Source organism: Myotis nattereri (assembly GCF_964212035.1).
Source record: "Myotis nattereri genome assembly, chromosome: 19".
In the NCBI taxonomy this organism is placed as follows: Eukaryota; Metazoa; Chordata; class Mammalia; order Chiroptera; family Vespertilionidae; genus Myotis; species Myotis nattereri.
Window position 1 is genome coordinate 13,609,286 of NC_138095.1, and position 12,468 is coordinate 13,621,753.

At 44.0% G+C, this 12,468-nt stretch overlaps 1 protein-coding gene across 2 annotated transcripts in view; it reads right to left on the reverse strand.

The window, feature by feature from the left end:
• HIRA (histone cell cycle regulator) overlaps positions 1-12,468 on the reverse strand; it is a gene marked incomplete at its 5' end in the record, with an annotated part of 63,317 nt that overhangs the window by 20,798 nt on the left and 30,051 nt on the right. For both annotated transcript variants that reach the window (XM_081114129.1, XM_081114128.1), the window contains 5 exons: positions 4,891-4,976; positions 6,763-6,978; positions 9,320-9,425; positions 10,100-10,170; positions 11,924-12,037. In XM_081114129.1, coding sequence (XP_080970255.1) covers positions 4,891-4,976; positions 6,763-6,978; positions 9,320-9,425; positions 10,100-10,170; positions 11,924-12,037 — 593 coding nt within the window. The remainder of the gene's footprint in view (positions 1-4,890; positions 4,977-6,762; positions 6,979-9,319; positions 9,426-10,099; positions 10,171-11,923; positions 12,038-12,468) is intronic.

The following is a 12,468-nucleotide window of genomic DNA, read 5'->3' on the forward strand; positions in this document are numbered from 1 at the left end:
ATGCATGTACCATAATTTACCTAACCAGTCTTTACTGAGGAACAACTGGGCTGGGCTGTCTCCCAGCCTGTTCAGTAATAGACACTGCGGCAACAGGAGGCAAGATACTGCAGTGTTAAGACTGAGGGCCCTGGGCCAAACCAGCCAGGTTTCACTCCTCTGCCATGCACCAGCTCTGGGACCTTGGGTGCTTCAACCACTCTGTGCTTCAGGTTCCTATCTGCAAAACAGAAAGTGACAGGACCTTCCCCATGGGGTTGCTGTCAGGACCGAAGTTGTTAGTGTAGCAAACACTCAGAACACATAGTCGCTGCTCAAAGATGTCCACTGGTATAACGTCATCACACCTGCTGTTTCACTTTTCACATGAGATAAACTTCTAGAGGTGGAGTTCCAGCAGCCAATGGAATGTTCATTACTGATTTTTGGCAAATAGCTCTAAAGTGCCCTCCTTAGATGTTTAAATTACAACCTGTCTATAAGTGTCTATAACCCCACACCCTCACTGATGATTTTATCAAATTTCTTTTTTTAAAAATATTTTATTGATTTCAGAGAAAAAGGGAAAGGGAGATAGAGATAGAAACATCAATGATGATGAGAGAGAATCATTGATCGGCTGCCTCCTGCACACCCCCTACTGGGATCGAGTCCACAACCCAGACATGTGCCCTTGACTGGAATTGAACCTGGGACCCTTCAGTCCACAGGCTGACACTCTATCCATTGAGCCAAACTGGCTAGGGCTTATCAAATTTCTTGATAGCAGATAGATGAAAAATAGTATCTTACTACAGTTTTAATTTGCAATTATTTTGATGCAATTATTTTATAAGATTGAAATTTTTTCATATAGAAACACCTGATTTCTTTTTGTGTGAAATGTTTGTTCATATTCATCTACTGTTCCACTTGGTTATTGGTCTTTATTATTGATTTTAAGGCTATAAACATATAAAATATTCCTTATATGAGCAGAAAATATTTTTCCCCAGAATATACTGTTTTTATTCTTTATTGTGTAATTTTCTTTGCCAAAAAAATGTTATTTTTGTGTTATTATTTGTATTGACTCATTTTATATTTACAGACTAAGAGAAATCTGTCATCTTTATGATGTTGTCATCCTAGCTAATACATGGTATGCATTTTGTGTAATTTCTTTGAATTTCCTTTTAGGTCTCTCAGTAGGGTTTAAATTTTTTTCTCATAAATATCTATCTATAAATGACAAAATTTATAGAAAATACTTTTATACATCAGAGATTATGAAAATATTCTTCTATGGACTCTTCTAAAATTTTAAACAAAAAAGTTAAATATTATCTTTATAAAATTTTCATAAATATCTGAGCCGATTTGTGGGTTTTCTATTGCATACCAATGTTCTATTTTCCACCTCCCCTCACTTGAGGATATTTTTTCCATTGCTTTTCAGAGAGAGTGGAAGGGGGAGGGGGGAGAGAGAGAAAGAGAGAGAGAGAGAGAGAGAGAGAGAGAGAGAGAGAGAGAGAGATTGAGATCAAGATCTACTAGTTGCCTCTCACATGTGCCTAGACCGGGGATAGGGAGCGAACCCACAAGCCAGGTACATGCCCTTGACCAGAATTGAACTTGCAACCCTTCGATGTGTGAATCAACACTCTAACCACTGAGTGAAACTGGCCAGGGCTATTCTATTTTTTTGTTTTGTTTGTTTTTTGTTAATCCTCATCTGAGGATATTTTTTCCATTGATTTAAAAAAAATTGATTTTAGAGTGGAAGGAAGGAGAGATAGAAACATCAATGATGAGAGAGAATCATTGATTGGCTGCCTCCTGCATGCCCCACACTAGGGGTTGAGCCCACAACCCGGGCATGTGTCCTGACTAGGAATTGAACCATGGCCTCCTGGTTCATAGGTCAATGCTCAACCACTGAGCCACACTGGCCAGGATCCATTGATTTTAAGAGAGAGTGGGAGAAAGGGAGGGGTAGAAGAGGGGGAGGGGAGAGGTAGAGAGAGAGAGAGAGAGAGAGAGAGAGAGAGAGAGAGAGAGAGACACACAGACAGACATTGATTGGTTGCCTCCCACATGCATGCACCCCGACTTGGGCCAGGGCTTGAACCTCCAACCCAGGTACACGCCTTTGACCAGGAATCAAACTTGAGATACTTTGTTCCTCAGGCTGATGCTCTAACCACTGGGAATACTGGGCAGGGCCCAATGTTCTGTTTTCATGGGTCAGTACTTTAGTACTTCACTGCTTTAATTTCTGGTAGGGCTAGTCTTCCCTGATTTTTTCAAAAATATTTCAGCTATTCCTATTTCTTTTTCCACTTAAATTCAGAATCAGATTGTCTTATTCAAAAAGCTCCCGTGGTTATTTGTATTGACTCATTTTATATTTACAGACTAAGAGAAATCTGTCATCTTTATGATGTTGTCATCCTAGCTAATACATGGTATGCATTTTGTGTAATTTCTTTGAATTTCCTTTTAGGTCTCTCAGTAGGGTTTAAATTTTTTTCTCATAAATATCTACATTTCTTCTTACATTGAGGTATTGCATCTGTGAAAGTGATTTCTTCTTATCTTCTAAAAGTACTTGGTGGTACTTGATCTCATCATGTAGGTTGTGTACAGTTGCCTTACTTTCTTCTTTCATTGTCTATGGCAGTTTTTCCAGTTGATTCTCTCATAGAGATCAAATCATCTTTAGATATTAACACATTTACCATTTCCTATCCAATTTATTGTTTCTCTTGACTGAGCAAGGATCTCTAGAATGATGTTAAATTATAGCCACAAGAGTAGACATTTTAGTCTTTAATTTAATTTGAATAAGACAGTTTATCAAGCATCCATCTCTTCCTGTTTAAATGAGTTTTAAATAAGAATGCTGTTGAATTAAATAAAAAAGCCTTTTAAGCATCTCTAGAAATGATATCATTTTTGGGATATATTAAAATGTAGAAGTAAATTAAGTTTTCCAAAATTTGAACTACTTTGCTTTCCCAAAAGAAACTTCACTTGGTCATAGGGCATTGACATTTTAACATATTTTAAGGTTCTGTTTGTTACTATTTATTTAGGATTCTGCATTGACATTCAGAAATGAGACTGATCAGTAATTTATTATGTTCTATCTGTAAGTTTTGATGTAAATATTGTGTTCACTTCAAAGATAAAGATTTTGTAAGCTTTCCTTCCTTTTCTATGCACTAGAATGTTCTCAATAGTATTAGAATGATCTGTTCCTTCAAAGTGTTAGAATTTCCCTTCTTAGTCTGGTGGCTTTGGCAGATTAACTCTTTGATAGTGTCCTCTATTTCTTCTATAATAATTCATCTGTACAGATTTTCTTCAGTTTGCTAATTTTATTTTCCTCAAAAGTCATCCATTTTCAAATTTATTTGCATAGAGTTCAGCAAAGTTTTCATCCTTTTAATTTATTCTTTATTTGTAATTATTTCCCACTTATTTCTACTTTACACATTTGTGCTTTTTTTCTTTCTTGATTAGCTAAGCTGATAATTAGCTATTCTGTTACTACTTGTTTTAATATGGGTATGAGAAGGGAAAGAAGCCTTGGAGACCAAGAGAATCAGATTCTGGTGCCAGAAAATGAGCCCTCTGGCAGAAAGCTGGCTCAAGGCCAGGCAGGAAGCCATCTACTCCCTCTGCCCCCTCACAAGGTGAGGCCTGGAGGGATCTACAAAACAAAAATGCCACCACCACCACCTCCACCACTTCCATGACCCTCACTCCCACAGACTTGCAGTGTCATATACTTGGTCTGACTTGGTCCTAATAAAAGGTAGGCAGCCGGTGGCATGGGGAAAAGGCTTGATCAAAGGAAAACCACTCTCTGGGAGGAGCCAGGAAACTGGTACAGGCTCCATTGGGTCAAGTCTCTGTCCTCCAGGGCCTCAGAGGTCAATCAGCACATCGTATGACTAAATGTCTCTTTAGACTTGTAAGAAGATTTGGAGCAGGCTCAGGGATGAGCAGTTGCAAGGTGCAGAGGACTATAGTGTGTGGTTGCCCTGAGTAGGCTGACTGCATGAGTATAACCCAGAGTGAATCACCTTTATGGGGGGGGGGGGCGCGGTGGGATCTATTTCTTTCATACTGGGCTTTATCATTCTTTGAATCAACATCCATCATTTTGGGAAGAATGGCCCTTATAAAAGCAAGCCTGACAACAGATGCTAAGACACAGCAAATGGTGACTGAGTCCACTTTCCCTGCCCTCTGCGGGGCTGGTTAAGTAAATCATGGTGCATTCACAGGCTGGGAACCTGGACAATCAGCAAGGCAATGCTTCAGAGGACTATTTATTAAAATGGATGCAAGGTCACGATATAGGAACAAGTTGGGAAAAGACTGGAGATACAGATACCAAAATATTAACATTGATTATACCTGAGAGACTGCATTAAGGGTAAGGTTTATGTCCTTCTTTGGGCCTTTACTATTTTCAATAATAAATATAAGTATTACGTTCACAATAAAATTTAAAAAAGAAGACTATACAAGGGAAAAAAGAAACGGAAAAAAAAATCAGTCCAACTTCTCTACCTCAAGTTTTGTCATGCTCTGGCAAGATGAAGCAGGGTTGGCTGCGTAGACGCTGACCCTGTGAAGGTGCCCTTGGCTGCTGGCCTGTCACAGGCCCTTTCCAGCCCACCTTCAGCATAAGTTTGCATAAGGGCTCTCTCTGTGAGGAGCACTGGACTTTGAGGTTGGTAGGAAGTTGGGCCCAACTCACTCACTTCCAGATTCTATGGGTCAGATCTGCCCAAGAGCCTGTGAAGATCCTAATTACGAAAGTGCTAAGTGGTGAAAGGCGAGAGGAAGAGCTCCCAGACAAGGCCACAGAAAGCTCGGTGAATGAACGAGTACCCGGTGTCCAGCTGTGCTATGCAGAGAGGTGTGATTCTTCTCCGACCGTCTGCTGTCCGAGTCTCAACTTGTTTCTTCAAAAGATTCTGGCAAAGTAGAATGATATAAATGAATGGAAACGTTTATGTGAACCATCTCCAATTACCAAAAAATAAGGTTTCTAAGGAAATGTATTCTAAATTGCCTTTCTGTAGTCTTCTGGTCCAACTAAACTAAACCACTCAATCAAAGAACAAATGTTTTTATCAGGGTACATGCTCCACTTCCGGCAAGAAAGGACAGAATGCTCCCAGCTGAACCAACTCAGCCCCTTCCTTCCTCTTCATTACCAGTACGCAGGCCTGGCCCGGTTCCATGGGAAAGTAAGCGGCCATTGGGGGTCAACAAGAGAACTAACAGATGAGACCTGCACCCATGAGCCACACTTTTGTCTCTATGCTGTGGTTTGCAAACTTTCTTCCACTAAAGCTCATAACCAAGGATCATACAATGTCTGAATCACCTGTGGAGGTTCATCACCCTTCACAAACTCCTAAAGATGGTTTAAGCACCCTAAGAAATTCTAACCTTCCTGCCCCATCTCTACCTTCCACCCCTCAGGGAGAAGAAAGAGGAGCCCACAGATGTTTCTTAAGGGCAGAGACTGAAACTGATGTTCTCAGCACAGTAAATCCTCACTTCATGTCATCGACAGGTGCTTGGAAACTATGACTTAACATGGAACAACATATAAGGGAACCAATTTTACCAGAGGCTAATTGATATAAACAAGAATTAAGTTCCGATGACATATTTCTGGTCACAAAAACACCATCAAACTTCTAAGTAAAGACCCAAAATACTTTCAATATTCAATGATGAAATATATGTGAGTTATACATACATTGAAGGAAGGTTAATAAAAACAAGTACGGTGATTATTTTCCAACCCACTATTCAGTCACGGGTGGCTGGAGCCTATCTTGGCAGCTCGGGCATACCTTGGACAGTAAACCTATCATGCACATCTTTGGGATGTGGGAGGACACAGGGGGAGAACGTGCAAACTCCACACAAGACTCAATTTTTAATTTTCTCATCAAGATTGTAATGACAAAATGATGCTATTCAAGGACTAGCAGTATATATAGTATATACAGAATTCCCTAGAAAGGCCAAATTCCTATAAGAAATGACCCCTTTGGGGCAAAAAGGCCTTTTTTTTTTTAAAAAAATATATTTTATTGATTTTTTACAGAGAGGAAGAGAGGGAGATAGAGAGTTAGAAACATCGATGGGAGAGAAACATCGATCAGCCGCCTCCTGCACATCTCCCACTGGGGATGTGCCCGCAACCCAGGTACATGCCCCTGACCGGAATCGAACCTGGGACCCCTCAGTCTGCAGGCCGACGCTCTATCCACTGAGCCAAACCGGTCTCGGCAAAAAGGCCTTTTTTAAAAAATATATATTTTATTAATTTTTTACAGAGAGGAAGGGAGAGAGATAGTTAGAAACATCGATGACAGAGATCAGCTGCCTCCTGCACACCTCCCACTGGGGATGTGCCTGCAACCAAGGTACATACCCTTGACCGGAATCGAACCCGGGACCTTTCAGTCCGCAGGCCAACGCTCCATCCACTGAGCCAAACCGGTTACGGCAAAAAGGCCTTTGATAAAGGTGGATTAAGCACCGCTACTTCCTCATGCAATTGAGGGCAATGGGCTGAGGGGGCCCAAACTGGCTCATTCCTGGGTCCTACACCAGACCAAGCATATACCCACCTCCCCACCGCTCATGTCTGTACCCTGTCCAGACTGCCTGTTCCCCTTGTCCTGTCCCTGGGCACGTGCTTGCTGTGTTCTCAGTGCCATCGAGCCAAGCCCTCACCTTCCTGATGTCTTCCAGACTCTCCCCATTGACGACACCAGCGACTGAGGCAGCTGAGCCCGTCTCTCTGGCCACGGCACTCTTCTGGTCCAGCTGCTGCTGTTGCTGCCTCCGCTGGTACTTGAGCATCTCAGGGTTCTCGATGACAGCTGTAGACAGCTGGGCCTCGGTCATGATAGCCAAGCTTTTCCCATAGGTGGATTGGTGAATGTGGCTCTAGAGAAAGCAAAGAAAAGTACAACAAACCAGCTGTGAGCAGCCAAGTGAACTTGTGCTAGCTCTCCTGGCTCTGGGAGCAGAAAGGGCCCTGGGCAAGGGTCCCAGAGCACCAGATGCCAGTTCTCCATTGCCTCCCATCCTATTCTGCCTGTTGCCAATTAGATGACTCTGGAGCAGTCTTGTATCTTTCCTAGATGTTTATGTCTCCCATGTATCTATACCTGGGGACAAAAGTGAATGAGTAACCCACTAGAAAAAACCTACTACATGTCTGATGCAGAACAAATGGCAAATGTTTGTTGAACTGAAGTTAAGACACTCAAATTGCTAACTTAAGGCTCTTAAATCACCCCAAGGACCCCAAACACTCTTTGGGAATCAGATACTGAAACCAGAGTCTGCTTTCATTGCTCTTATCTCAGCCATCAGCCCATGTGGTTGGAGGTTGCCATGGGGCTGCTAACAGTGTTTCTAAGAACAAGGGGAGGCTTCGCACAGCTGATCTAGGGAAATCCTCTGTCCCTGCTGTCTCGATCCTTCTGAGAGGGCCCCTCTCTCCATCTTCCCAAGTCTCATTGGTCACATGCCAAAACAAGTCGGATGGGACCCCACAAGGGCAGGATAATGTCCACAGAAAACTGGAGTGACTGCTGCGATAAAGAACAGACTCACATAAGGATGCGCAATGACCAATGTGGAGGTCAGCAGGACATCTGCCTCACAGCAGGAGATGCTGGGTGGGGGAAGTGGCATCTTGGGACTCCCTCCTGCAGGGCATGCTGTGCCTGTATGTGGCCAGGAACCTCCCTCCCTTACCACCCTGGCTCCTGTCCCCTTTCTCCTAAATCCCTCCCCTGGAATCTCGAGGCAGAATTCAGAGTTTGACCAATGTTTCCCTAGTGTTCTTCATACACAGGGTCCCTGCCTGTCATCTGGGAAATGGTAGCTAGACAGGTTATTACATAGGCTCCCACTGCGACTCTCCAAGGGGGAGGGGAGTGCACAGTGGAACCCAGGTTACCTGAGGACTGTGAAAGGTGCAAAGAAGACCTGAGGCCAAGACACTCACCCTATCATTGACAAGACACTTCCAGGGTGCCAGGCCCTATTCTAGGTGCTGTCAACTACTCAGACTCTTACCCCCAAAAGATTTACCTCACAGTGGGGGTGGGGGGTCCCCACAGTAGCTTAAGAGGAAGCTTCTATAGTAATTGAATCACTGCGGGGAGAGCTGCTCACCTACTCTGAGCTTTCACAGGGGTCCTTTCAGACAAAGGCCATTTGTAGAAACACTGGTTCTAAGTCTAGGGTAGTGAGAGCAGAGCTGTTCCTGAAGCCCTTGAGGAAGGGCCCATGGCCACACTGTCCTGGACAGAGCACAGGGAGGAGGCCTGGCCCAAATCAGCGGGCCTGGGTCAGGCTTCTGTTCTTTTCTTTTTTTTTTAAAATATATTTTATTGATTTTTCACAGAGAGGAAGGGAGAGGGATAGAGAGTTAGAAATATCGATGAGAGAGAAACATCGACCAGCTGCCTCCTGCACACCCCCCACTGGGGATGTGCCCGCAACCAAGGTACATGCCCTTGACCGGAATCGAACCTGGGACCCTTCAGTCCGCAGGCCGACGCTCTATCCACTGAGCCAAACCGGCCAGGGCCAGGCTTCTGTTCTTTTACCAAAAGGTCCCGTATGGTCTTGGCAAAGAGCCATACTATTTTCCGTGGCTTAGTTACCTCATTGATGAAACGAGTAAGTTCTGCCTTAAAGGGTTATATATTTTAAATAAAATATATGCAAACATATGGTCCAGAGACTGGTACGCAGTAAGTGCTGAAAAATGGTCAATATTACTATTTAGTTGCTTCTCAATGGCAACCTTGTCAGTAAAAGACAATGGGGAAAGTGAGGTGAGTGGGGACCCTTGGGAGCTCTCTCTCTCTCTCTCTCTCTCTCTCTCTCTGGCTTTTTCCCAGGGTGAAACCTCCCAGTGTGTGGCTAATTATCAGTTCAGGAAGAGATGCCCAAAATTGTTTTATTCTTCATTCCAGAACTGATTTCTGACATGAACCAAGATTCATTTTTAAATTAATCTATTTTCTAAAGAAGACAAGGATTACAACCTATAAAAGATGAACACCCAATAATACGTTAAGAAACAAAGTACGTATTCAACAATAAAGAATTATTAAAAAAAGAAAGAAAAGAAACAATGTATCTGTGTATGTCAAAAGACGAGGGTCCAATTGAAGGGGCCTCTCCGAGCTATCATGACCATGTCTGTGGCCTCAGAGCATGTGCAGCACATAGGTCACTAGCCCGCAGTATGTTATTCTCCTACCTTCTCCTCCTCGCTCAGGGGGTCTCCAAGCTCATCCTGGGAGAAATCTAGGAATGCCACAGAGCCATCCATGGAACACACCAGGATGCCCAGCCCGTTCAGAGTCCTGAAAGAGATGACCATTAGCAGCCTGGGAGCAAGCCCTGTGGTGCTCACGCATGCCTCAATGTTGGCCAAGAGGACAATAGGGCAGAGCTCTAGGTAGACACTGAGAATCTCGGATTCCCTTTTGTGGCCTTGTGGGGATGGGGATGTGGATAGGGCAGACAATAGAGTCCCAGAAGGTTCTGGCACCCTTTAGTTCTAAGCACATGCACAAAGTATCTTTCATCATGTACTTTGTAAGAATTTTATTTTTCTTTATCTTATTTTTGAAACCATTAAAAAAACACACCATGTGGGGGAGTATAAATCTAAATGAGGTCACTGAAAGGCAGACTGTGCCTCCACACCTATGTTAATCTGGTTCATGCAAGGACAGAGTGAAGTAGAACCAAGATCACAGCATTCTCCATTTCCTAAATACCAATTTGTTGGAGAAGGCATTTTCCAGGGCAAATCCCAACAGAGCTAAGAGCACAGCAGTACACTCTCCCACAAGCAGGACCACGCTGCCCTTTCTTGAATCGTGTACAAACAGCACCCTGAGGTCTGCTCCAGTGTCAAACCTGGGGTGGGTCCCTGGCTACCTGACGCTAATCACATCCGGGGGGCTCGTGTTCCAATGTGTGGCTTCTCCTTTCCTAGCCTAATGTACATCATTACAGGAATCCACCTTACCAGGAAATATCCATGATGGATTTGTCAAACAGCTCATGGATGACAACCAAAGGTCGTTTAAGACACGTGAGCTGGAAAGAAAGCAGCAGCAAAGGTTAATAAAAGGAATGAAAACCATTTTTTGTTCACTCAGCTCAGTTAACATTATCAGTCCTAGAAGACTTGGTCAGAATTTCAAACAGCAACGACCAAGATCCCAAACTATAGAAACCAAAGTTTGCCAAAATATGCAAACTAGAATGCTTGCTATCTGAAGGGCTCATAGTTTTCTGGTGCGGGGAGATGACTTCATACACAGACAACCAATGAGGGAGTAGGGGTGTCTAGAAGGCCAGGACCTGAGCAGAGAAGGTCTGCCAAGCAGGGGAAGGCATGCTAGGAATGAGGCAGGAAAACAGTTCCAGAGAAAACGCAGCATATCTTCTCTGGGCCCAAGGAACTATGGTACACATTTGTACAAGGCTTGGTGTAACCGGCTACGTATGTCACACAGACTCATTCTATACTGTGTGCGGATAGTTCAGAAACACACAGAAACAGTTTATGTTGCCCTATCCAGACCCAAAGTTAACCACTATTACTGTTGGATGAGTTATTCTCTTCTGGTTTACAAAATAAGGCACATGGTTGTGCCTGCCTTTTCATTTAATACCTACTGAGCGTGTCATGAAATATCCTGTAAACTTCTGTTTTAGATGACTGCAGAACATTCACACGTGCATATTCATTATCTAGTGATTCTAATGTTGGGCCCTGCACTGTCTGCATGCTCCCACAGTTACACTGAGATCCACCTGTTGACAGGTCCTGGGGCCACAGAGTGGTAGGCTGGGTGGGAACACCTTTCTGCAGGGCTCCCACCAAGTACTGTGGAAGCTTCCAGGAGACTGGGACTGTTTTTATGGAAAAGGAGTAGCTTCGACCATCCTAATCCTGAGGAGAGGGCTGGCATCTGAGCTACTTGGAATCCACAAGAAAAATCTTGCCCCTACCCTAATTGTACTTCCAGAAAAAAGAGCCCTGCCCCTCATCCCAAAAATGTGTCTACAGACCCCTCAGAAACCTGGACCTGTGTGAGCAACTGACCTCAATTTTATAAGAAACATGAGCACACGAGCAGTGATGTTTTGGTCAAAGCACCATGAATGGAGCCCCAGGCCAGGAAGAACATGCCTGGAACTGCCTATGGCACTAGGGTCAGGTTCTGGAATGGATGTAACATGAGTACTGGGCCTGAAAAAATCACAGTGTACACAGCAATCAATTTCTGTGACAAATGACCACAATAAATGCATCAGAGGACAACCTCCAAACCTATGCTTCTGGGGACATTAGTAAGGAACAAACTACCGTTTAATGTAACAGCATACATGACAACACTGTGCCGAGCGAACGCAACACAAGAAAAAGTAAACACTGCACAACTCCATTCAAATAAAGCTTAAAAACAGGCAAAACTTATCAATGTGACAGATGTCATTAGAATGGTTGCTCTGGCAGAGGGTTCTGGGGTGGTGGTTACATGTGTAAACGTGTTATGACAATGCTCTGAGTTGTATACTTCATCTAGGTTACATGTCGATACAGGGTTTTTAAATGAAGCAAACCAACATGCCAACTAAAGTGTTCCCTGAGTCTGGACACAAGAGCTGCTCCGGCTGGGCTGAGCCCCAGCCTTCAGTGCTTCCTTTAGGGGTAGTAAGTGGGCCTGACCCAGGTACAGGGTGGAAGCAGGGGCCCTCTTCTTGCAGGCTGCCACACCTTCACCAGCCCTGTCTCCTGCCACCTTTCAGGAGCAGCAAAAGCTCATGATGGGGGGCTCACCCAGACAGAGAGAGAACGGTCCTTGCTGCCAACAGCACAGCAGCAGTACGGGCAGCTGGGCTTCGCAGAACTCCCATTCTTCTGCTTCTTTTTGAAGATTTTTGGGTTGAATTTCTAAAGCCAAATAACAAACGCTAAAATAATTGATCAAGCATCAAGCATGTACCCCATGCCAAGTATTACAAATATACCACAATTGCAGTCCACCGATGGGCAGTCCACACAGACATCTTCCAGGCCCAGGCACTCAGCATATGTTATTTGATCTTTACAACTACCCAGGAGGCATTTTGCTGAGGTTGAAGTGAGATTCAGAGAGGCCAAAACACATGTGCTGAGTCACCCAATGAGTAAGCGGTGAGAGGAGGATTTGAAACAAGCTCTACCAAATCTCCAGGCTGGGCCTACAGTCAGGGCCATGGCAAGGGAGCTACTGAATCCCTCGGCCTGGGCAGGACCAACTCTAGGACATGAGCTTTAGGGACAAGGTCCTGAGGGGAGGCTGTTCAGGGTTCCTTTCCTTTCACTTTATTTCTTGCTCAGTC